Source organism: Gadus morhua, chromosome 23, assembly GCF_902167405.1.
Source record: "Gadus morhua chromosome 23, gadMor3.0, whole genome shotgun sequence".
Classification (NCBI taxonomy): Eukaryota; Metazoa; Chordata; class Actinopteri; order Gadiformes; family Gadidae; genus Gadus; species Gadus morhua.
Genome location: NC_044070.1, coordinates 2,773,729 through 2,798,792, shown reverse-complemented (window position 1 = coordinate 2,798,792; position 25,064 = coordinate 2,773,729). Strand labels below are relative to the sequence as shown.

At 47.2% G+C, this 25,064-nt stretch overlaps 2 protein-coding genes across 4 annotated transcripts in view; one reads left to right on the top strand and one right to left on the bottom strand.

Annotated features, from left to right (window-relative positions):
* Window positions 1–3,680, bottom strand: part of pan3 (poly(A) specific ribonuclease subunit PAN3) — a 32,438-nt gene extending 28,758 nt beyond the window's left edge. Inside the window, exons 1-5 of the mRNA XM_030349681.1 lie at window positions 3,028–3,680; window positions 2,188–2,309; window positions 1,327–1,399; window positions 305–375; window positions 22–160 (exon numbers count right to left, since the gene is read on the bottom strand). Of these exons, the coding sequence (XP_030205541.1) occupies window positions 22–160; window positions 305–375; window positions 1,327–1,399; window positions 2,188–2,309; window positions 3,028–3,370 (748 nt within the window). The 5' untranslated portion in view covers window positions 3,371–3,680. The remainder of the gene's footprint in view (window positions 1–21; window positions 161–304; window positions 376–1,326; window positions 1,400–2,187; window positions 2,310–3,027) is intronic.
* A 549-nt stretch (window positions 3,681–4,229) lies between these two features.
* LOC115537634 (fms related receptor tyrosine kinase 3) lies at window positions 4,230–25,023 on the top strand. 3 transcript variants are annotated; one of them, XR_003974839.1, is made up of 24 exons: window positions 4,230–4,376; window positions 5,386–5,459; window positions 6,097–6,233; window positions 6,457–6,578; window positions 6,741–6,867; window positions 6,993–7,108; window positions 7,856–8,007; window positions 8,317–8,434; window positions 8,626–8,800; window positions 9,037–9,137; window positions 9,380–9,491; window positions 9,867–10,042; window positions 10,159–10,268; window positions 18,343–18,475; window positions 18,753–18,854; window positions 19,543–19,653; window positions 19,757–19,913; window positions 20,634–20,728; window positions 21,285–21,400; window positions 22,853–22,975; window positions 23,111–23,222; window positions 23,311–23,410; window positions 24,149–24,318; window positions 24,428–25,023. XR_003974839.1 is itself a non-coding variant. In XM_030349679.1 (24 exons), exons 1-24 carry the CDS (start codon window positions 4,352–4,354, stop codon window positions 24,566–24,568), a joined length of 2,841 nt encoding a protein of 946 aa, XP_030205539.1. In that variant the 5' UTR covers window positions 4,230–4,351; the 3' UTR covers window positions 24,569–25,023. The 3 variants fall into 3 exon arrangements, 2 of the variants coding, with proteins under 2 accessions (XP_030205539.1, XP_030205540.1); XM_030349679.1 differs by having other exon boundaries at window positions 24,149–24,254; XM_030349680.1 differs by lacking the exon at window positions 6,097–6,233 and having other exon boundaries at window positions 4,313–4,376; window positions 24,149–24,254.
* The last annotated feature ends 41 nt before the right edge of the window (window positions 25,024–25,064 follow it).

The window sequence follows — 25,064 nt, the reverse complement described above, 5'->3', positions numbered from 1 at the left end:
CTTTATGCACCGGAGCCTCACCTGGAGCCAGGGCCGCCGTGGTGGAGCCGCCCAGCCCAGGGTGGGGGAAAAGCGGGGAGGGGAAGGCGGGGGCGCTGGCCATGGCGGCCATACGGGGCGCTCCCTTAGGAATGAACTCACTCGCTGTAGGGTTTGGAGCCTGGCAACACAGTGACAACCACGACTATTACACTAGTGGAATCGAATGAGTGAGACACGGATCATCATGACATACTATAGTTTAACACCAATCATCTCAAAGCCAAGTAGATGTTTTCCTAGTAGTTGCTTGTTTCAGTCGTACCTTCCTCCGTTGCGATATGCTAAGAGCACCGAAATCACTGAAGAGGGAGGATGCAGGGGAAGACACCGGATCTGCAGCAAACAGAAAAGACCCATCACGATGCGGGAGAACCTACGCTATGCTGCTGCCCCTCAGCTCTTCATCTGGTGATCGAGGGACCAGAGATGAGCTGCTACCCCTCAGCTCTTCATCTGGTGATCTAGGGACCAGAGATGAGCTGCTACCCCTCAGCTCTTCATCTGGTGATCGAGGGACCAGAGATGAGCTGCTACCCCTCAGCTCTTCATCTGGTGATCGAGGGACCAGAGATGAGCTGCTACCCCTCAGCTCTTCATCTGGTGATCTAGGGACCAGAGATGAGCTGCTACCCCTCAGCTCTTCATCTGGTGATCTAGGGACCAGAGATGAGCTGCTACCCCTCAGCTCTTCATCTGGTGATCGAGGGACCAGAGATGAGCTGCTACCCCTCAGCTCTTCATCTGGTGATCGAGGGACCAGAGATGAGCTGCTACCCCTCAGCTCTTCATCTGGTGATCGAGGGACCAGAGATGAGCTGCTACCCCTCAGCTCTTCATCTGGTGATCGAGGGACCAGAGATGAGCTGCTACCCCTCAGCTCTTCATCTGGTGATCTAGGGACCAGAGATGAGCTGCTACCCCTCAGCTCTTCATCTGGTGATCGAGGGACCAGAGATGAGCTGCTACCCCTCAGCTCTTCATCTGGTGATCTAGGGACCAGAGATGAGCTGCTACCCCTCAGCTCTTCATCTGGTGATCGAGGGACCAGAGATGAGCTGCTACCCCTCAGCTCTTCATCTGGTGATCTAGGGACCAGAGATGAGCTGCTACCCTCAGCTCTTCATCTGGTGATCGAGGGACCAGAGATGAGCTTCTACCCCTCAGCCCTTCATCTGGTGATCTTGGGACCAGAGATGAGCTGCTACCCCTCAGCTCTTCATCTGGTGATCTAGGGACCAGAGATGAGCTGCTACCCCTCAGCTCTTCCCATGGGTGGAGTGGTACCTTGAGCACTGTGGCTGAAGTTCTTGGCACCATCGTTGAGGAGACTGGGGGAGCTGCTGCTGCTGGTCATTCTCTGAAACCGGAAGCAGCCAGACATGTTGAGAACCTGCCCTGTATCCGTATTAAACGTAGATGTCTTGATACACATAAACTAAACTGTGTGTGTGCAGTATGTACCTGTACCCCATCAAGCATGTTGAACGTCTGTCTACCTTATCTTGGATCTGAACTGGCCTAAATTGACAACCCTCACTTATCACAAGATACCATTCTACTGCGCTACATACATCATCCATTGTACATAAAGAGCTTATATTTCGATTATAATACAAGACTAACGATTTTTAAATTATTCAAATATATATATATAAAATGTATAATACTTTATACTGTGAAATTTGACTAGTTTATCTTACTCTCCTGCATTGTTGAGGAGAGCAGGCTACTGCCTGCTTTCTGTTAAAAATGAAGACCATCAAGATTTTTTTTTTAATATAATACTGGATTCTATACATAAGGATTCCTAAACTAAATCACATTATATACATTATTAACAAAACAATTTGCCAAAAATATGGGCAGTACATCTCCAGTGAGTATAACCAGTACCAGCAAAGACGCTGTATTCAATCCACTGTCCGAAGCCTACCTGTAGGCCAGAGCAAGATGCCTTAGCCCTACCAGCTGCTCAATGACTGCATCTGAATTCACTGTGGATAAAAGTGTCTGCTCAATAGTAGTATCAGCCCATCATGGCAGTTGACAGTGCTATGTGACTGAGGCTGCAGCTGGATGCTACAACAGGCTTTAAATCATAACATGAACACAGTAATAAATACATTGATACACTTTAACATATACCTGCATCATCGAGTACTTTGATTCTGCCGGGCTTCCAAACCCATTGACGCCAATAAAGCTGCTGCTGAAGTAAGAGTTGGTAAGATTGGCATCAGTCAGGGTTCCGCCCTCCATCCCTGGGACTGGAGATAAGAAAAGTATAACTTTAATATAGTAGTATATTTGGGCGTATACTATTGTTCTTACTCTATTCACATTAATGAGACAACAATAAAAAATATGTACTGCTATTGAGAATAATCTAAAGTTGCATCGCATTGTGTAAGGGAAGCCTTCCATAGATTTGAACTAGCAACGTGCTTGCTTGTTTACTTGAGGAAACCTTGTCCACACAGGACAAAAACAATGGTCCCTGCATGGCGATCTGAGCTACACACTAGTTATCATCTCATTTAGGGAAGGAGTTCATCTTGCATCCCTATGGTAACTGCATTTAACTGTAACCGGTGTCAACAGAGACACGTTTGATTAAACGACAAGGGCAATCAATAATATCTGGACAAAACAACTAGTTAGCGTGGAAGCTAGCTCACAGCTGTCATACAAACGGGCCTCCTGCATGATGCTTAGTGAAATACGTTCATTTCCCCAATGCTCATTTGGGAAATTCTACCAAAACCGGGCTGTTTAAGTCCCAAATTAGAAAAAGACCACTGGCCACTGAGCATGTGTTGGCTACTTCGAACAAGCAGGAGGAGTGAAGGGAGACCCACGTTTCTGTGCAGGTCAAGGGCCCAAATGAATCCCCGGACTCTATTTTAACAAAGCCAGATGAGGCCGACAAGTTCGGTCACAATGCTATAGTGATCTGATCTTTTAGACTTATCCAACCATACTCACTGGTCAATAACTGTCCGTCCAGAGGCGTGCCTGCAGGCCCCATGGGTTCGCTCTTTTTTGAGACATTGGTTCCAGCGCCACCTGGGCAGGCCGCCGCTGGACCAGCGAGGGAAAACCCCGCCGCCGTCACGGCTCCACCACCGGCCATAGATAACGGGACGGGGCTCCCGCCGCCACCGTGCAGTGACATGCTTGCCATGGATGGCTCTTCGTGTAAAAATTGACACTCGTCCCCATAAAAGCACGTCTTGTCTTTAGCGTAATATCGGCAGAACTTCACCTTGACGTTGGGCAGTGCGACACCTCCGAGCGGAGCAGCTGAAGCGGGGAGTCCACTGTTCATGGCACCGCCGCTGCAGCCACCGCCGCGGTCGGAACAGACTCGAACATAGAGACGCGGGTAGCTAGCGAGCTAGCTAGCCTGCGAATACGAATCCCCACGAAATATAAGCTTTTAAATGTCCTCGGTGGTTTGATAATGTTCGCAACACTTAAAGTACTCGCACCATTTGACTAATACTAGGTCGTTTGAGATAAACGCGTGTCCCTTGGTGAGTCCTGGTCGTCGTCGCGGTCCGTGTAGCTCGTCGCCGTGCCGCTAGCCTGTTGTGGAGGCGCGCTAACGCTGTTGTTTTCTTCTCCGCACACTGGGAACACGCTAGCCTCGCGTTGCATTGTGGGCCGTCGGAGGGCAGCGAGCTGCGGGCGGCTGGCTCTCACGTCGGGATCTCCCATCTTCAGACATGGGAGTGGGACCAAGGACAGCAGTCTTCAAACATGGGACCACCGATCTTCAGACATGGTCCCACTGTGACAGGGCCATGTCCCGCATGGTGGACGGACTGCGGTGCATAGGTTGTACTCGGGTGCATGTGGTGCTCTGCTGTCCCATCCCAGAGATGGTTGCTGGTGAGATACCATCATCTTCAGTAAATAGGTTTAGAAGTTACAACTTAAAGGTCGGGTCTTTCGGAAAGGAAAAACAAATGGGTGCATTATTGATAAAGCAGGAGATGTCAACTGCCTAACACTTGCTTCAGGTGTATGCCTGACATACAATGGTGTATGGGTTGATACCCATTCTCTATTCATCAGCATTATTCACATATTGATAAACATTATTAGCAAACTTTTGAGTCTTTGATTTTTCATCCAGTTCCCCTTTCATATTTGTCAGGTGTTTCAGAGAGACTAGGAGCCAACCCTCGCAGGGATGCTGACAGCGTCATCATCATGCAAAACCACTTCTGCTGTTTAAAAAGCCTTCAGTGGCGACGACAGCTCAGAAGTCAGCAAGTCACTGGTCTCTTACAGTGAATGGGTCATGGGATACTGGGAACTGGTCGTGGGTAAGTCAGGGCATTTGTAGTTTTTCTTATCGGGATTAATATAAAAACATTAATATTCTTCACCGCAGGTAATATAACTTGATATAGGTTATCACAAAGTTTGTAATACGATCATGTTTATTTATCATACAAAAATTTAATATTTATTCGGTATTTCAGTTATTTATTTTCTTGGTAAGCGAAATTTCATACACCATTAGCCTATATTGTATCGTTTTATATCGATTTTAACCCATTAATTAGAACGTTATAAAATGGCATCAAGAAGTCTAATCATTGTTTTTGAGAATTAGCATATGGGAGCTTATTACGATTAAGTATCAGCCAAATCAGCAAAAGTGGATACAATGTTACTTTTTGGAATATTAGTCGACCTACACCTTTAGCGGTTTTCCATTGATTGACACATTTTTGCTCAGCTTTTAAAACCCAGTATGAGTTCATTCGGGTTGATTGGCAAACGAATTATCTAGGCTATTAACGATAGAAAAGGGAAGTAACCCTTTTTAAGAAAACCGTCATTGTTAATTGTTATTGTTTTTACTGCAAAGCAAACGCGAATATTGGTTTCATCACCCTTAAACAATCGTGTCATGTTCTGAATCGCAAAAGGAAATGAGAGCTTGGGTCTGGAAAAAAAAAAGGGCAGAGAGGGAGAGATAGTCAAGACCTCTCATTTTTAAAGGTTTTTAAAACCTCAGACTAATATAAGAATATGACTAATGCACGGGCCTATTATGAAAACAAAAGTCCTATTAACGATAAAGTCATCATTGTACTGCAACATAATAGGTGCCTTATAGGTTGCATTATGCATTTGTTCATTTTCATTACATTTAAACATTTTTTTTTTTTTATGAACTATTAAATATAGAAACAACATCTGTGTGTGGGGGGCGGGGGTTTGGTGTGTCTGATACTGTGCTGCACAAATACATTTGACTTTGACTGTTGACTTTGTATCGTGTGTGCTCCTATAACCCATGGTTGATCGAAACAAAACATCTAGTCCTGCTACTGTTGGATGTTAGAGTTCAGGGCCAGAATGCAGAAGAAGTACTTCAACTGTGCCAAAGCAAGGAGGTGAGAACTTTTTTCCTACCATTTTATTCATTAAGTTAATCTCATCAGAGGACTTGGAGAAAGTTAAGCTTGCAGTGGTTCCACCCAAAGCTTAGAGGTCACCAAAACCATTCAGGCCAAGCTTCATGTCATCATTTATCAAAGGTAATCAAGTAAACCCTTGATAGAAATCAAGAAAAATAAATAAAATTGAATGCTGACCAAGCTAAAGAGATTCACTATGTTGTTGTTGCCACCATACTGCGGTGTCGGCCGTTGACACTTGGTTGTATACTTTCATGCATTTTCCGACACTGCATGGAAACCTCCATTTATTTAAATTGCTGTACCTCTGTGGGAGGGTGTGTGGACAAAGGCTGCTTTAAGCAGCCTCACCTGGTCGAGAATGATTGGACTCTGGGGCTGGGTGGGGCTGCACACCTGTGCCAGATAGATCAATGAGCACAGGTAGCCATCTCCACACACAGGGAGAGTTTTCCAACATGGAGCATCAGGCCATGTATCATTATATGCAAAACCAATAAACCGGATTTTCTACATCACCTAGGTGGAATGGGCAGCCACCTAGGTGGCGTGTTCCAAGGACCTTGTTACAGCCTGGTTGTCACTTACTCACCAACGTTTCCTGTATGTTTAGGTCCCGTTCCCCCTGGATGGAAGTGCCTCAGATCCCGTTGTTGTAGAAGGATGTATTGGCACAAGGCTATCCTTAGTAGACCTTCCAGCAGACTCCGTCTGCTCCCTTGACAATGGAGTGGTCGAAGTAGTGACTCTGTGAGCAGTTTGTGTGTGTTTGTCTGTTTTATAAATGGGCAAAATAGTGTAGTGGCTTGGGGTTTGATCCCCAAACGCCTGGATCCCATCAGTAGGCTTCGGTCTGCAAGGTGGCTGAAAGACTATAGTTGTCTTTGTCTTTGATCGTAATTCAATGCAAGTGGCCTTGGATAGAAATGCAGCTAAATGTTTATAATAGTTAATAGTAAATGTGACTCCCCAGGGACAGGAGTCCTCCCAAGGTGCTGCTCCACCTGACGGGGAATACCGCTGGGATCTGCACAGTGAAGTGCACATGGGGCAACGGGTCCCACGCCGCGCTGACCCTCAATCTTACCATCCTGAGTGAGTCATCCTGTCGCTTTGTCTGTGCTGAGCCTTAGGAGTTTGATTCAGGGACGATAGGTTCTGGAATGATCCCAGGCTGAATAAGCCCTTGTACTATAGTAATTTTTTGATTCATCAAATGACAATGGTTATATATACTAATTATTTGGATGTTTCTAGAACGTCCCTCGCCGCCCAGCTTTGATTTCATTAAAAAAGGTGATTATCGTTCGCCTGAGATCAAGTGTGTCTCGGATAGCAACCCCAAAGCGACCGTCATGTGGTACACCAGCCTCCAAGCATCCGGGTGAGATAACTAAGGCCGGTTCGAAGATACAACACATTCAAATATGGACTAATTTTCCATTTCATCCAAAAAAATGGTAATAAGATGATTATTTCGACAATAATGCATGTTCTTCTCTTCAACAGGAAAGAATACTCTGAGAATCCGATCAAAACTTCAGAAGACGCATTTGTCAATAAGAAGTTAATGTGCTGTGCTGCCAACGCCATAGGGACAGAATGCACTCAGCTATACGACTATGGTAACGTAAACAGGCTGTCATGTCAAAGGTTTTGTACTGATCTCCAAAATACAGGAACTTATACAGATAATACAGAAACACACGCAAACGCACACACACACACACACACACACACACACACACACACACACACACACACACACACACACACACACACACACACACACACACACACACACACACACACACACACACACACACACACACACCCCAAGTTCTAGGAAAGGCTAAATATATTCATGTTGCAATAATGTTCTGAGAACGTTTTCTGTTATCTTATCAATCAGCCACTTCACACGTATCATACTTCCTCCAATCTCCAGTCACACACGCACATGTATTCCTTTTATGTATGTTGCTGATGGGTTTTGGGTGGTGCCTGACCGGACAATGGGTTAATGAAGAGAGGGTCTGACATCTAGCATCGGGCCACAGGTGGGTGTCAAACCTGGGTCGCTACCATGCGTTGTTGCCACGGTTACCGTACTAGCAGCTGGAGCCAAGAGCCAAATGTCTTATCTGTGTCTTTGCGTTTTATGATTTGTTTAACACATGGATAGAAAAATAAATCGGTGTCAAACAAATTATAATAAACACCTTGACGGACAATGAGTATAAAGACGCACAGAGAGCCAGAACATCAAGTTATTGTTCTACCAAGTGGATGTGTTGGATGATATTCAAACTGGACGACCCTGGTCCATCTAAAGACCACTCTCACTGTCGCCACACATGTGCGTTTTCAAGACATGGACTCCGAAAGCCCGGTAGGTGTGGAGCAGCAGGAGGTGAAGGAGGTGGTGCTCAGCCCAGGCCAGTCCCTGCTGCTGCGCTGCACGTCCAAGAACAAAGCCCCGAAGTGGTTCAGCAAGGGCAGAGGACCGGAGATCACCACCCAGGTGAAGCCATCGACCTCAGAGAAGGACACAGAGGAAAAGTGTGTTTGCATAGGGCCAGATAGTGATGTCCAGGGGGTTTGAATCCAAGCTGTCCTCAGTTAGTATTGGGTTGTGTCCATAACCCTCGTGTATGCATCCTTGAGAGAGATGTCTTAAACACTACCTTCTCCTGATTCTGAATACACTGTGTTGCTTTAGATACATTTTCTAAATGATACAAGTAATAGCACTCACTGTATCCTTCTTGTTTTGCAGTAAATTGCCATATTTTTGCTTTGATTTAATGCTATCTTTTCCTGGTGCTTGAAGTTGGATGAACATGGGGGATTTCAGATGGCCTACCTATACTTCAGGTCATTGACGCTAGAACAAACCGGCACATACACTTGTCGCCCAAAAAATAAGACCATCTCCGTCCAAGTCCTGGGTTTGTAAAACTAACTTCCTTCACACTCTCCCGGGAGACAGGTTTATGTTACTCTTTAGAACATGTTCAGACAACTTCATTCTCATTTCTCTGATATTCAGCTTCACACATTAAATTGCTTAAGAGTAGGACACTGAACCCCTTGAATTCCAGAACTTAGGTTACGTTTTTTTCTACCACCCCTGCTTTAGCCGAAAGACTTCCATCAGTCAGTCTGGCTCCAACCAATAAGACCATTTCGGCCAAAGAGGCCATGAACTTCTGCTTGCAAGCCACCATCTCCTCCCACCCTTTGCCTGACTACTGTGCGTGGGAAAGCCCGGACGGGAGATGGAGGGACTGTGGAGGTCCCTCCTGGAGGAACAGGTAGCGAGTGCATTAAGCTGTTAACCGTCGTAGACTTCTACCGTAGAGCAGTTAGTGCCCTCTGCTGTCCGACCGGCGAGCGCTGTGGAGCCACTGGAGATGATAAGAACCACTCTTAGCCCATAGGAGGGCAGTGGTCATAACATCAGTCCTTCAGTAATATGTACTTGGGTGGTTTGTGTTTAGTTTGATCTTCCGACGAAATGACTAATCAAGCACTAAGCATTATCCCACAGGACCAGGCAGCTGTGTGACCACATGAGATCTGGGGAATATAAGTTACACCTGGAGGTGGACCGTCGGAGATACCCCCACAAGATGAAATTGTGTGTGGCAGGTATAAGAAAACAGAAAGAATATGTGGACAATAGTTTCTATCTTAGTTTGGATGGCTGTGTGCACATGTTGTTTGTCTGCTTTACTCATGGAGTTGATGTCACAAACATCAGCCTGAGATTCAACAGTTGGCAGCCAGAGTGAATCAAATGTGCTTTTGAGGGAACGGTCAACTCTTTACCATAACCTTTTACCGTTATTGATTCATGCAGATCTAACTATGATTTCCTGATCCTAACTCAGATAAACCTCAGTTCAACTGCCAGTGGCTTCCTAACATTTTGTGGTGTGAGACAGTGAGTCCTGTACCTACAAATGTCTCTTGGAGGTCATGCCAGGAGCCCAACGATTCCAAGTGCGTCTCCTTTTGACTATTTCCTTATCGATTATTTTGATCCCAAAATGTCTTCCAGAGAAACTTTAGGTACAAGTCCTTGAGCAGCAGGAAGACGTTTTCTAGGATACCCACGAGTAGTGGGGTCATGGTATCACAGTCCTTTACATATGATACAGTAGATATTGTTGTGTGCATCTGTGTGTGTGCACGTCTGTGTGTGTTCACGTCTGTATGTGTATGTGCATCTGTTTGTATGTGCTTCTGTGTCTGTGTGTGTGTCTGCATGTTTCTGTGTGTGTGCACGTCTGTGTGTGTTTGCATTTGTTTGTGTGTGTGTGTGTGTGTGTGTGTGTGTGTGTGTGTGTGTGTGTGTGTGTGTTTGTGTTTGTGCAGCTGTACGATTTTCCAACAGGAGAAGGTGGAGGAGGTGCTGTTCTGTGAGACCAGGATCAACCGCTCCCTGATGATCGATAAGGTGCCTCCCAATCACTTTGCTCAATTCTGCCTCACCAATGCATTTGGATCCTGGTGCAGTGATGCAAAGTACAGAACTCTGCCGAGTCCAATAGGTAGGGACTGTCTCAGATATCCCTCCAAACAAATGTTACTTTTCCAATGACAAAATATCCCAAATAGCAGATCGTACAGAATGTCAGAACTGATGTGCATATCTTCCTTGGTCTAGCGGAGCTCATCGGTCACGAGAACCCAGGGTCTGAGCTCAAAATAGGCATTCTGGTCCTGTTGGTCGCCTTGATATTGATTGGCATGCTGTTCCTTTACAATATCAGAAAAGTACGACACACACACACACACACACACACACACACACACACACACACTTGAAACACACACACAATGTTAGATCCGTCGACTGTACCACCTCACGGGAGGTGGAGAGATTCGCCCAGACTCTAACTATCGCATTAACCAGACACCTACCCCACTTGCTTCGGCGCCCCACCCCTGAGCATAACCCTGGTCAGTGCCATGGCTGCCGATCACGTCTGTGTGATAGCTCCCCCCTGGGATCCGTGCACTTGGAGGTTTGCTAGGATTGTTTAAGAGTTTGGAGATGACTAACTCTAGGGATATGTTTCTTTGAACTTCACTAAGTAACCTCTAAGATCCATAATGCTTATACTGATTCCGCTGACTGTTCACAAAGCGCTATTCTATTCTTTATTTAAAGGAATTCCCTGATTAATGGAAAAAGGGTGGGTTGATCACAGTTTTATTTGCAGGCTAATATTTGGATAATTGCAATAAGCGGAAAAAAACATAAAAAAAGATTATTTTGGTATCAGATTCTACCTCTTTCATATGGGATAGTGGTTCTAATGAACAGGGGAAAGAGAGAGAAAACTCAATCTTTTTTCATGGCTGAAAGTGTCTACTCATTTGGTCCCACAGCTGGTGGCCTTCATATCTACGTAGGGCTACGGGATGAGTCCTCCCTTCGTGAACCGGCAGATAAGGCTTGCTTCAAGCGGGCTGCGGAATTTGTATTTGGAGAGTTTTTTCTTCAGATTTTCTGGGTCCTCGTCTTTTTCTCATTCCTCTTTTTTCTGGGTCTATGTCTTCATCTTGGTCCTTTTCCTGGTCCATGGGTATTTTTCTTTGTGGTCCATTTCTGGGTCTTTATCCATTTAGTCTGTTTCCTGGGTCTTTATCCATGAAGTCGTTCTCTGGGTCTTTATCCATGACGTCCGTTCTCTGGGTTTATGAGAATGAGCATCTTGACTAACTCCCACTTCAGGATGTAACGGTTAGGACGCAGTGATGTTTATGAGTAGGCCTTAAGAATTCAGCCAGCAACGTAGGTTTACGTGGAAAAATAGTGAATATTAATTTACTGTGCTTAAGAAGTGAAACGGTAAAGCCAAACAAAAATACTTTGATGAACAAAACAAAATCAACCAGAGGGTTGTTCACTAGCAAAGTTCCAAAGGGAGAATCACAATACGTGTAGCAGCCTCACAGCAAGCGTTCCCCCAGCAGTCTCCCTCTCCCTCCCCCATTCCCGGGAAGGCAGAAAACACCGGGCTTAAATAAAGCCAACAAATTAAATCAATTGGTGGATACCAATTGCCATAGGGTTTCACAGACCAATGTACAATACTACATTCTCATTTATCATTGAAATAATCTTCGTAGATACATTTCATTATTCATCTCATAACATTTCATATGCTGATTATGAACTTCACTATTACAATGTAAAATACCAGAATAATTAACATACCGCAAATAACGTTCCCCCCCTCCATTACAAACAGTCATCTTCCCGCATCCCAATCAGGCAATGAAGTGGTACATTTTCCGGCACTCGTGTTGGCCGGGGTTCGAAATGTTTGAGGATCCAGGACGTGAGTGAGGGCTGTCAGTGTTTGTTTGTGTCGTTCAAAATGTATGGATTAACAGCAGAGAATGGGTTATGCAGCAGATCGTCTGCTACCTAACCGATTGCTAGGATGTTTGCATGTTTACAGGTAAGTAACCTGAAAATTAGAAAAAAAGTTTTCTAATGACGAGATGCGGTTGCCAAACATTACCAGATGCGTGTGTGCGTGTGTGCGTGTTGATCAGTTTCATGTCACGAGTATTGTCAGACGTATACGCGAAAACAAGAGTTCCGAATGTAACTACGGTTCTATGAATCCTGGATGACCGGTGCTTAAAGCACTGGATATCTCCAACTCGCGCATGCGCATTTCGAGTACCTAATACTAACATAGTCACCTTTGTCCCCCACGTGACACCGGGAAGGCTATATCTTCCGGTGTCATCAGAGGATCTGTTCCTAGAATTTTCTCGCAAAAACACAAGGATTCTGAGTGACTAAACGCTCTGGCGGTCATCCAGGATTCATAGAACCGTAGTTACATTCATAACTCTCGTTCTATTTCACCCCTACTGACCTAACGCACTTGATGACCCATACCAAAAAGGTCACAAAGAATCCAACACACACCTCACTCATTGGAGGCAGCAGAGCTTGGAAGTAGGACCAAACACATCGGATGGGGAGTGGCGACATTGACACGGTAAAACCTCATGAATGTGCCAGGCGACGTCCCTGATGCCGCGGCACAGATCGACTCCAGGGATACACCTCTTAGTGCAGCCCATGATGTCGACTTCTGGTGGAGTGGCACCTCAAGCCAGATGGCGGGGGGGCGGCCACTTGCCCCATAGGCATGTTTGATGGCGTTGACGACCCAGTGGGACAGCCTCTGTTTGGAAAGCGCACAACCTCTGTTAGGGCCACTGTGACACACGAACAGTTGCTCAGACTGCCGTATACCCGCAGTAGCAGCAATGTAAGCCCTAAGCGCCTGTATTTGGCACAGCATCTTGGACTCATTCTCCTCAGATGGGGAGTCAAAGCGTGCAAGCTGGATAGGTTGGTTAAAATGGGTGCGTGAAAGCACCTGAGCCATCAGGGTTCCACCGCAGGCATGTATCTGCCACGGATAGGGTATGCAACTCCCCATGCAAAAAGGAAGAGGGACACCAACCTGTGGCACCCCACTGTGGCTCCGTCAACCATCATGCTGGGAAGAAATAGCAGCTACATAGACCCTCAAGGTGGAATTAGAGCGACCACCATCCAGGAGGGACCGCAGTCACTCCAGAACGGTGGCCGCGGAGCAACGTACTGGGTCTACTGCCTTACCCCTACACCAGTCAGAGAACAACTTCCATCTATTGGCATACTGTGCTCTGGTAGATAGTGCCCTGCCACTCAAAATGGTATTCCTGACGGTTGCAGTGCAAACCCTCAGCAGTGGGTCCACTTGAGGTCCACTTCCGCTCTGCCAAAGAGACCCCATATCGTCTCCACCACCTCCGGATGAAGCCGCCACTCCCCTGGTGGGGGCTTCCGCCGCAATAGGAGATCTGCGACCTGATTCCGTTCCCCCGGTATGAAGACCGCCTGCACGCTAGCCAGGCGGGGTATGGGCAACAGCAGACCTGCTTTCTGATCGAACTAGCACATGCTTAACTCTCAATTGAGGCAGAAAGTGATTGAGTGCTATTTGTACCGCTCTGAGCTCTAGCACATTGATGTGTGTGTGGTTCTGGGCCGGCCACTGCCCCTGGGCTGTCCTGCCCTGCCAAACGTGCCCCATCCCGAGAGGCAAGCGTCCGTTGTGACCAGCTCCCGGCGGGATAGAATGGTGCCTATGGGTACACCCACAGATATATACAATCTCTTTCTCCACAGGGACAGAGGGAAAAGGCAATTGCCGAGACACCCTGACCTTTCGTTGCCTTTGCCACTTGGAGTCCAAGTGGAGGCTGTTTAGCCACATCTGCAAAGGGCACAGAGACAGCAAGCAGAGAGGCACCACAGCTGTCAGCTTGCCCAAGAGTTGAAGAAAATGAATGAATGGCACCATCCTGCCATACCCGAAGAGGGGGAGGCAGAGGAGGATGTCGGTTACACGCTGAGGTGACGGATAGGCCCTCATAGCGTCCGAGTCCAGGACCATCCCAAGGTATGTGTCCTGTTGGAATGAGTCCAGGCGACTCTTCAAGAAGTTAACCGTCAGGCCCAGCCGGGCCACGTATAAAAGTAGCTGAGCCGTGTCCCGGGCCGCCTGAGACTGGGACGGGGCACAGATCAGCCAGTCGTCCAAATACGGCAGGACCTTCAGATCGTAGGAAGTGCTGATGGTGCGGTGCAATTGAGACGTGTAAGTATGCGTCCTTCAGGTCCACAGTGGTGAACCACTCTCCCCGGGTGACCACACGCAGCGTGTCTGATACGGTGAGCATGGGAAATGGTAGCACCTTCAGGGACTCCTGAAGGTAGTCCGAGGGGACTACCTTCAGGAGTCCCCTCGGGTCGAGAATGGGGCGGAATCTGCCATCTTTCCTTTTCACGAGAAAGTACCTGGAGTAGAATCCTCTGGGATGCAGCAGAGTATCCACTGGCTCGATTGCCCCCTTGGCCAGGAGGGCGGACAACTCCTGGTCCAGAGCTAAGGCCTTTGCCGGGTCGTTGACAACAGTAATTTTGACCCGGCTGAAGGCTAGGGGCCGGCTTCGGAACTGCAATTCGTACCCTTGGGTCAAGGTGGAAACCACCCAAGGGTCTGAAGTACAGGCAGCCCAGTAACTGAGCTGCTTCTAGGAAAACCAACCGACGGCCGGCCCCTTGGGCCAAGCGCCTACCCCACCGGCCTCCTGAGGCTCCTGAGGCTGGGGGGGCGCCGGTTGGGTTGTGGGACACGAAGCTGCCAGGAAGGTAGGCGTTCGGGCGCCTGAAAGCCATCCGCAGGCTGTTGAGCAGGCCCCTGAGACCTCCGTAGGCCACCAGAGTAATCAGGTTGCTAAGAGCCTCGCTGGGGGACAGCCAAGGGGCCCCCAGGCCTGCTTGGAGCGGACACACTCCTATGGAGACCGCTGCTGACAGCTGCTGCCTGGTCTGCCTAGCTCGGGCAGCCCCCTCCAGTGCCTCAAGGGCAGCTCACCCAAAAAGCTCCCCTGGTTCCACCGGCACCGCATAGAGGACCCTCCTACACATCTCTGTCAGGGGTGACAGTGCAGGCTGGACGAGGGTGGACATCGTGCGCCCTAACTCCCTTGACATGAGGGCAAAAGCCTGTAATGAGGCGTCACTGAGACTCTGCAGCGATGGCTCAACCTGGGCCTGCTGCAGAGAGGTCGAAGGACCCAGCAACAGGTGGGAAAAGGAGTTCCCAATACGACCCATGCGTTTCGCAGCTTCGTAGGCCTTTGAAAGGAGGTCACCTGTGACCCTGCACTGTGGCCGAGGACACCTGGCATTTGGTCTCAGAGCCTCATCAGGAGCCAAAATTAGGGAGGCGATGGCAGGCTTGACTGGTGGCATGCGGCCTAGCCCAACCTGTGCCCCATTCTGCATGGCAGCCAAGGTCCAGGCATCCGACGTTGAATGGGAAAAGGCCCTGGTGTCCCTCCAACAAGCATGAAACTCCTTCAAGTACTCCTCTGAAGGAGGGATGGTGGATGTGGCCGGGGCAGGGTTGCGCCTGAAGAAGGCGCTGGCCTGGGCCGACTCAGTCTGCGCAGTATCGAGATGTAGGCAAGCCAGAGCCATCCGCATGACGGCCGCCATGGAGGTGTCTGCTGCCCCCTGCAGAGAGCTTTTTGCAGAGGAGCAGGAGGCCTCATCCAATATGTGGGAGGCATCGCCCTCTGTCATGACCTTGTTGAAGAGGTTAGCCGAAGCTGCCAGAGAGAGGGCATTGTCAAACTGAGACGATGGTCAGGCTGTAGCCCAGCCAGCCCCCGACCAGTCCCAGGCTGAAGGGCAAGGAGGAGCGACCGCATTTGCTCCATGTCGGCCCCCAATCCGTACACCTTGGAGGCCAGCCTGCCCCTTGCCTTCTTTTTAGGGGGGGCACCCATTGCCACCGCTCCATCATGCCGATGCCGCCTAGAACGACCGGGCTGATTGGGAGGGAGATCTATTAAGGGAGAGGGGTCGTTGGCTGTTGCCCGATTCTCTATCTCTGCCAGCCTATCCACTCTAAGCGCTCAAGGAAGGAGACTGCAGTTCATGCAGGCGCCGTCAGTGAGGCCCTCCCTCAAAAGCTTGAGACCGAGGCAAGGAGGGCGGCTGTCGCACAGGCGACACGTAGGTGGGCCATCACGGAGGCAGCCACAGGCAGAGTCACTGGAAGCTAGTGGTGCAACGGTTCACGGGTTACCCGTGATCCGTACGGATCAACCCTCACGGTTCAGGATGCAAGTATTCCGCGGATCGGCTGATAAAAAAAAAAATTGTTCGTTCACGTGATCAGCGCATATTTAGAGGACAATTCCCGTATTATCAACATCATCAAGTATCGTAGCGAATTACAGTTTCTGTTGTGTTTTATTTGGCGTTCCCTAAATCCCATTTAAAAACGGGAACGGGAACCGGACAAGTTTATGTTTGGTTGTAGTCTTTTCGCTCGGTTCTCCGTATCAACGGTAGGGCTAGAACCGAGCGAAAAGACTACAACCAACCCCCCTTGCAATGAGCAAGGAGTCTTCCAACCGAAATCAATGGATTTACAAAATGCCAAATAAAACACGACAGAAACTGTATTTCGCTCCCATACTTGAGGAAAAAAAGAAGATGAGGATGTCTGCATTGCCTTGGGAGAGTGTAGACTCTAAACTGCATTTTTTTTTAAATATTGACTATGCTTAAAGGAAGCAGGTTTATTACCACATTTTTAGATATCCAGTGCTTTGAGCAACGGTCAGTAGGGATGAAATAGAAGGAGGGGCTGCCTTTTCACAGGGTATTTTTACATGAAGTCGGGTTCATGGGTCTTTATCCATAAAATGTGTTTTCTGGGTCTTTATCCATGAAGTCCGTTCTCTGGGACTTTATCAATGAAGACTGCTTTCTGGGTCTATATCCACAACGTCCTGCATCTGGGTCGTTATCCATGAAGTCCATTTCTGGGTCTTTATCCATGAAGTCCATTCTCTGGGTCTTATCCATGAAGTCTGTTCTCTTGGTCTTTATCCATGAAGTCCGTTCTCTTGTTCTTTATCCATGAAGTCAGTTTCCTGGGTCTTTATCCATGAAGTCCGTTCTGTGGGTCTTTATCCATGAAGTCTGACATCTGGGTCTCAATCCATGAAGCCAGCAGACGTCCCTGTGCTCTTGTTTCTTCATTTGGCTGGCCATTTTATTGGGAATAATTTGGCCTTGGCCCACTTCTATACGCCCACTAATGATTTCACATGAACCTAGCTGGTGTGTCCTCAAATGAACCGTGTGTTGTCCTCAAGTAAAATCTAGCAAAGCTGTGGGTTGTCCTTAAGTGAACTCTAGCTGAACCGTCCATGAGTATAACAAGCAATACTTCATTTCGCCACCACATGCATATAGTGCGTTCAAAACTCTGGGTGTACCTGTAAGTTACACCAGACCTAGATGGTCGACACAGTATTATTATACCTTATTGTTTTAACACATTTTATGCATTGGTACTTGTACAAGTGCTTTATCAAGTAAATATAAAACCTTCTTTGTATACATGTCTTAAGGACACCGATGAATCAACCCTACTTGACACCCCCTCCTTGATATCAGAAGTCCTTTTAGAGGTCAAGGCCGATCGGAACAAGGGGAGGCAGGCGCTGAGTCAGGGACAGGGGAGGAAACCCAGATATGGTCGAGGGGGCCAGGAGTCCAAGGCCGAGGGTATGGGTTACGAGGTTGAAGAATGAAGGAATCCAGGGAATCAGTAGGGCCAGTAGTGACGACAGCCGGTGAAGGGCAGGATTGGATCCCAGGCCGGGGAATCAGCAGGGCCAGTAGTGACGACAGCCGGTGAAGGGTAGGTTAGGAGAGGAGTGCTTGTTTACTGGGGAACCCCCAAACAAACCCAAGTCTTTGGAGGGCAACCATTTCTCCGGCCTTGAATAATATAAACAGAGTAACAGTGTCTGGCATGGCTGAACTTAGACAGGGCTCCTCCTCCCCAGATTCCCTCGATCCCTCTTCAAAGGATATCTGCTCCACTAATATTCGCTAATTCGAGATAGGATGGTAGCTCCATCCTATTAGCCGCTTCATGGCGGTTTGGTAGAAGGTATTTACTAGCCATAGTGGTTCATGGTCCTCTTTAGTCTGAGAATGGTTTGAGCTGGCTCACTCCTTGTATCCCTTTCTTCTTCAGCAAAACAACACACACACACACACGCATGCACGCACACACACACACACATTTTACATTTGACACACATGCACTTTATATTTGACACACACACACATGCACACACACACACACACACACTTTACATTTGACGCACACACACACACACACACACACACACACAGCATTTTAATCTGTTTTGTTTCTAAAAACAGAAGCCGCGGTATGAGAGCCAACTACAGATGATCCAGATAATGGGGCCCAATGATAATGATTATATTTACATCAACTTCAAGGACTTCCAGTACGACCAGAAATGGGAGTTTCCAAGGGAGAACCTGCAACTGGGTGAGCAGACTGCCTGTACTTCCCCTCCCTGATCATTTACAGCAGCATACGGGAAATGTGGACCTCATAACAGAAAGTAGAGACAGGTCAGGACAGAAGTAGACATGAAATAGATGCATTAAACAGGAGTAAATAACTACACAGAGTAAATACAAAAGGATATGAACAAGAGGAGAAGGTAGCGGTTGGTGATGCAAACAGCATACAGCTGTAGGTAACCAATGGTGATGCCTCATAAAAAAGCTAATGAAGTGTCTGTTGTTTTCTGCCCCCCTAGGTAAAGAGCTGGGATCCGGGGCCTTCGGCATGGTGGTCCAGGCCACGGCAGTGGGCTTCGGCCCTCAGGGCAACTCTCAGGTGGCTGTCAAGATGCTCAAAGGTCAGAGGCCACCTACTCTCCATGCCTTTATGCTCTCAGCGGGTCCCACTAGAAGACTGGTCCTGATGGTCCGTCTTGCTTTGGGGTCGTCGGGGACATGGACACACCGTTTAAACCACTTCAAATGAGACCCCCACACCCAGGACAATCAGAACCAGGTGTGTTTAGACCCCCACACCCAGTACAGTCAGAACCAGGTGTGTTGAGACCCCCACACCCAGTACAGTCAGAACCAGGTGTGCTGAGACCCCCACACGCACAACAGTCAGAACAAGGTGTGTTGAGACCCCCACACCCACAACAGTCAGAACAAGGTGTGTTGAGACCCCCACACCCACAACAGTCTGAACAAGGTGTGTTGAGACCCCCACACCCACAACAGTCTGAACAAGGTGTGTTGAGACCCCCACACCCACAACAGTCAGAACAAGGTGTGTTGAGACCCCCACACCCACAACAGTCAGAACAAGGTGTGTTGAGACCCCCACACCCACAACAGTCAGAAGTGTGCTGAGACCCAGATAGCCCCCCCTCCCCAACCGAGTCGTCAGACTCGTTGTCGGCGGGTTCAGCTCCCAGTGGGAAGGTGCCTTAAGGCATCTTGCTCATGGGTGCCTGACAGCCACAACAGGTTGTGGACCTTGGAAATCCAACCCGGTAGCTTTCTGTTCTTTCTCCCCCCCTGCAGAGAAACACCAGACGGTGGAGAAAGAGGCGCTGATGTCTGAGCTGAAGATGATGACTCAGATAGGTAACCATGACAACATAGTCAACCTGCTCGGGGCATGCACAGGCACAGGTAAACAGGCATGGACCTCATGTATTTACACCGCAACACGACTGTCTCATAACACGCATAGAGCGTGACGTAGTTAACCTCCGGTCTCTCTGTTATCTCCCAGGGCCTGTGTATCTGATCTTTCAGTTCTGCTGGTATGGAGATCTGCTGAACTATCTGAAGAACAACAGAGAGTGCTACCATAAGTCTCTCACTGACGCCTTCAACAAGGACCGCTTCACCAGCCTCTACCACAACCTGCAGTCCAATGGGGACTCCAGGTCAGTTCAGCCCACCACATCCACCCTGCTGTGTACCACAGGCCAAGGATGGGCCCCCGTTTTAACAGGAGAGCACATCAAAGTATCACGATTTAGGAGACTACTTTTAGGAATTTCACATTCATAAAGCACTTTAAATAGCACTATATGAACGGGATCATTTCTCTCTCCGTTGTGTGTAGCCGTTCTGCTCATCCAGGCTGCCGTTCATTTACCGGCCAGAGGGCCAGTAATGAGGCAGTATGAACGCATAATGACTTTAGCCTCCACACTTTTCAATTGTGACTAAAGACATAATTCATAGAGCCATCCAAATAAGAGGTGGAAGGAACTTTTTATAAAGCCTTTATCGATATTTGATTGTCAATATCATATTTGATTGGCTGGTTTGTTGGTGGAGTTTGGAACATTAATTGAAGAAAGTTCTAAATCAAATAGCCTTCTCATCGAACTAAACACTTAAAACGGTTTATATGGTCATGGAGGAAATAATGATTATATGTATTTGATCTTGGGATGTCTACTTGAAGGTAGCAGGTATAGGTGAGTGACATGTTTTTTTCTCTTCAGTCACAAGGTCTCAACTCCATCTTTGGTAACATTTAGTAAAATCTAAAATGCTTTATCTAATGCTAAATTTACCTTCAAATAGGAAGTCCTTCAGGCTTGGTCTTTCACAATCCTCCCAGCTTTATCATGAAGCAATTCCTGTTTTCCCAGCGAATTCCAGATACCAGTGGAAAACTACGTGCATATGCACCCTACCACCACTGGGGGGCAGGAGAACCTCGCCCTCCTCAACCTCACAGATGACGGTCAGTAGTGGACCCGACATTGGTGATGCATGATCTTGGTGCAACATCATATACAATTGACTTGATATTAGTGGTACAAGATCTTTTTTACTACATATACCATGTACGTGATATTGTTGATACATGATCTTTGTGCTACGTATAGTATACCATGGACATGATATTGGTGATACAGGATCTTTATGCTACATATACCATACAGAGACATGCACTGCAGATGGAAGGAAAAAATATCACACCAATCAGAATAAATTGTACTAACATGCAAAACCAAAGTAAGATTAATTTGTACAGCCCTAAATCATAGAGGCCTCCAAGGCCATCATATACCATTATTAAACGGCTTTGTGAATAATCTACTCTGATGAATTAAGATCTGTTATTTCTGAATAGCAGGCCATTGTTTTGAGGGACACACAGTTGCTACGGATGCTATTTCCAAGCGTAGAATCAAAAGAGAATTTTTTTTTCTGCAAAAGCAATACAGTGATGTATACCATGAGTCGAATTTCGTCTGTGAACTGAGTCAACGGACTAATCTACTCCCCCCCTCCAGGCATGGATAAGGGGTCGGGGCAGCAGGCGGAGGAGCTGGAGGGGCTGACCTACAATGACCTGCTGAGCTTCGCCCACCAGGTGGCCATGGGCATGGAGTTCCTGTCCGCCAAGAACGTAAGGATCCCCCCCTCAGGGTCGAGTTCAGAGGTTCATTCAGAGGTTTTGGTACAACGTTTATTTATGAATCCAGCTATAATGTGGGATTTTATTTTGTAAATAAATAAAAGAAGGATTTATTACAATCTCTGAAAATGCAGATGAGAACTTTCATGTATCAGGATCATCTATCATGTATCAGGATCATGTATCATGTATCATGTATCATTGTATCAGGATTGTGTATCATTGTATCAGGATAATGCATCATTGTATCAGGATCATCTATCATGCATCATGCATCAGGATCATGCATCATTGTATCAGGATCATCTATCATGTATCAGGATCATGCATCATTGTATCAGGATAATGTATCATGTATCGTGTGTCAGGATCATGTGTCATGTATCAGGATAATGGTCTATGTCCGTACTATGCCTCTGTTTAAGTGGGTCTATGTCCGTACTATGTCTCTGTGTAACTGGGTCTATGTCTGTACTATGTCTCTGTGTAAGTGGGTCTATGTCCGTACTATGTCTCTGTGTAATTGGGTATATGTGCTGCCCAAGAGTCTCTGTGTAAGCCTGCCTTCTCCTAAATCATTCTAAATGCCTCTGTAACGTATCATGTATCATGTATCAATGCATTGTGTATCAAAATATTGTATCGGGATCATGTATCGCAGTGTTTCCCCTACCATTGTTCAGGCCTGGGGGGCCGCCAGGCCAATGAGTGCCCCCGCCAGGCCAACAACCGGCCAAAAAAAAAAAAAAATGAAAAAAAAAAATGCGGCAGCATTAAGTTATATCATCATTAGCATGGCACCACCAAAAAAAATTAAAAGGGATGAAGGACAAAAAGGTATTTCAAGGTTCTTCCTAAACACGGTGCCAAACGAGAGTACATTTATTCTCCGGCAGAAGAACTATACCACGAACCGATTGCGTAAATGCGACGTCTGATTGGTTCAGCCCGCTGTTACCATGGACATTTTTACCGCCCCCGCAAAACACTAGCCTCGTTCTTTATATGTCCATAACTTAACCAACGTTGTGATGGCTAAGCAAGTGTTTTATATGGAAATAACCAACAAATACTCTGGCATCCCGTGAAAAATGTATAACAAATCACACTATCAGCTCTTACCACCGGGCCTAAAAAAAATTCTAGGGGAAACACTGTATCGGGATCATGTATCATGTTTCAGGATCATGTATCAGGATCATGTTTCATGCATCAGGATCATGTTTCATGTATCAGGATCATGCATCAGGATCATGTATCAGGATCCTGTTTCATGTATCAGGATCATGTATCAGGATCATGTATCAGGATCATGTTTCATGTATCAGGATCATGTATCAGGATAATATATCAGGATCATGTATCGTTGTATCAGGATAATGTTTCATGTATCCGGATCATGTATCAGGATCATGTATCATGTTTCCTTTACCCTATCTGCAGTGCATCCATCGCGACCTGGCGGCCCGCAACGTCCTGGTGACCAAAGACCGGCTGGTGAAGATCGGGGATTTCGGCCTCGCCCGGGACATCGACCACGACTCCAACTACGTGGTGCGAGGAAACGTACGTCCCACCGCAGCGCCATGATGACGTCTGACCACGTTTAGGAACAAGTCTGATGTCTGTGTGTCTACAGTGTGTACAGTCTAGCTCCGTGCTGTGTGGGTCGTAGTTTGAGAGGGTGCCTGTTCCCAACAGGTGCGTCTGCCAGTGAAGTGGATGGCTCCAGAGAGCATTTTCCAGGGCATGTACACCATGAAGAGTGACGTCTGGGCCTACGGTATCCTCCTGTGGGAGATCTTTTCACTGGGTAAGCTGCTGCACTACAAAGGTGTTTACATGATACATGAACTAAACAGGCATTGACCAAGGTTTCTTGGGGCTGTGTTCTGTGTCAGGGGTCACCCCGTATCCTGGGGTGAAGGTGGACAACAAGTTCTACTCCATGATTGAGAGAGGCTTCCAGATGGAGTGTCCGTACTACGCCGGGGTCTCTGTGTAAGTGGGTCTATGTCCGTACTATGTCTGTGTGAGTTGGTATATGACCGTACTATGTCTCTGTGTAAGTTGGTGTATGACCGTACTATGTCTCTGTGTAAGTGGGTCTATGTCTGTACTATGTCTGTGTGAGTTGGTATATGACCGTACTATGTCTCTTTGTAAGTGGGTCTATGTACTACCCCAGGGTCTCTGTGTAAGCCTTCTCCTAAATCTAAATGCCTCTGTACTGTAGTCACAGTAGATCTGTCCAGTGCCACTCTGGATCTGCCATAACCAATTGCGCAGGCTGTAAATAAACCAAACACCGTGCGTGAAGATGTTCGTCAACGAGAGCTGACTTTAACATCATTGTTCTCAGCCACTCCCTCTGTTCGCTGATTGGCCGCACAAAATTTGGACAGAGAAAACCCACTAACATATCGCAGACCAAGACGTAGTACTGAAGGGAAATTAAAATTGAGCGGAGGTACTAGACCACGGTAGCCAGGCTACCGTGGTCTGTGTGTGGTCAGTGGTCTGTGTGTGGTCTGTGTGTGGTCAGTGGTCTGTGTGTGGTCTGTGTGTGGTCAGTGGTCTGTGTGTGGTCAGTGGTCTGTGTGTGGTCAGTGGTCTGTGTGTGGTCAGTGGTCTGTGTGTGGTCAGTGGTCTGTGTGTGGTCAGTGGTCTGTGTGTGGTCAGTGGTCTGTGTTTAGATGTCCTTGTGCTAACCCTGTGAACACCTCTGTGGTCCTCTAGGTACAGGGTGATGTGTAAGTGCTGGAGCCTGGAGCCCAGTGTCCGCCCTGCGTTCTCCAAGCTGGCGGCCTTCATGGAGGCCCAGCTCACCAACATGGAGGAGAAGGTAGTCTTGTAATCACAGCACTCGGCCCTATTGGGTTGTGGTTACAGTGACTCCCAGCCCAAAGGTCATTGGTTCAAACCCCATGACCATATCAGAGAATCAGGCCAACAGAATATATTGTTCTATAAATAAATGATTCTTTCTTTTTCAAGTTCTTGTTTTCTTCTTCTCAGCTGTATCATAATACTGCAGAGGAAGGTTCCAGTGACTACATGAATGCGTCAGCCATCTTTGATAGTTCCTCCCCACTGATGAAAGAGAAGGCAGCTCCGGGGCCGTCTTCACAAAACGACTACTGTCAGACCGCAGAGTAGAACCCATGAGAGGGCTCCAGCACAAAGAATTCATATGTCATTATGTGTCTTTAGTTTGTTAGAAGTCTCTTCCAGGAAGTATCAGTTAGTCTTCTGAACTTAAATTGCCTAATGGTAAAGTTGAATGTTTTTTTTTGCCATGATTAAAGTATGGTTGTGCATTATTTGTGGTTGCCATCGTGATAACATTGATTTATATTGTATTGTCCCTATCAGATACTTCCCGGCTTTCTGCAGCTATAGGAAGTCCAACCGCTAATTCTAGATTTTTTTTATTTTGTTCTGCTGGGTCTCTGTCATATAGCTCCCACACTTTGCTTTTTCTCTGAAATGTGATTTGATAGCTGCACATTATGGAAGATATTTCTCAAAGCAAACAATTCCGTAACTTCCAATATTTGTATTCCATTTAACCTGTGTTTTTTTTACTGAAATAAAGGTTGTTTGTTCGAATATTTCCTCGTCATTCTAAGAAAAGCTTTAGCTACCAACAGCT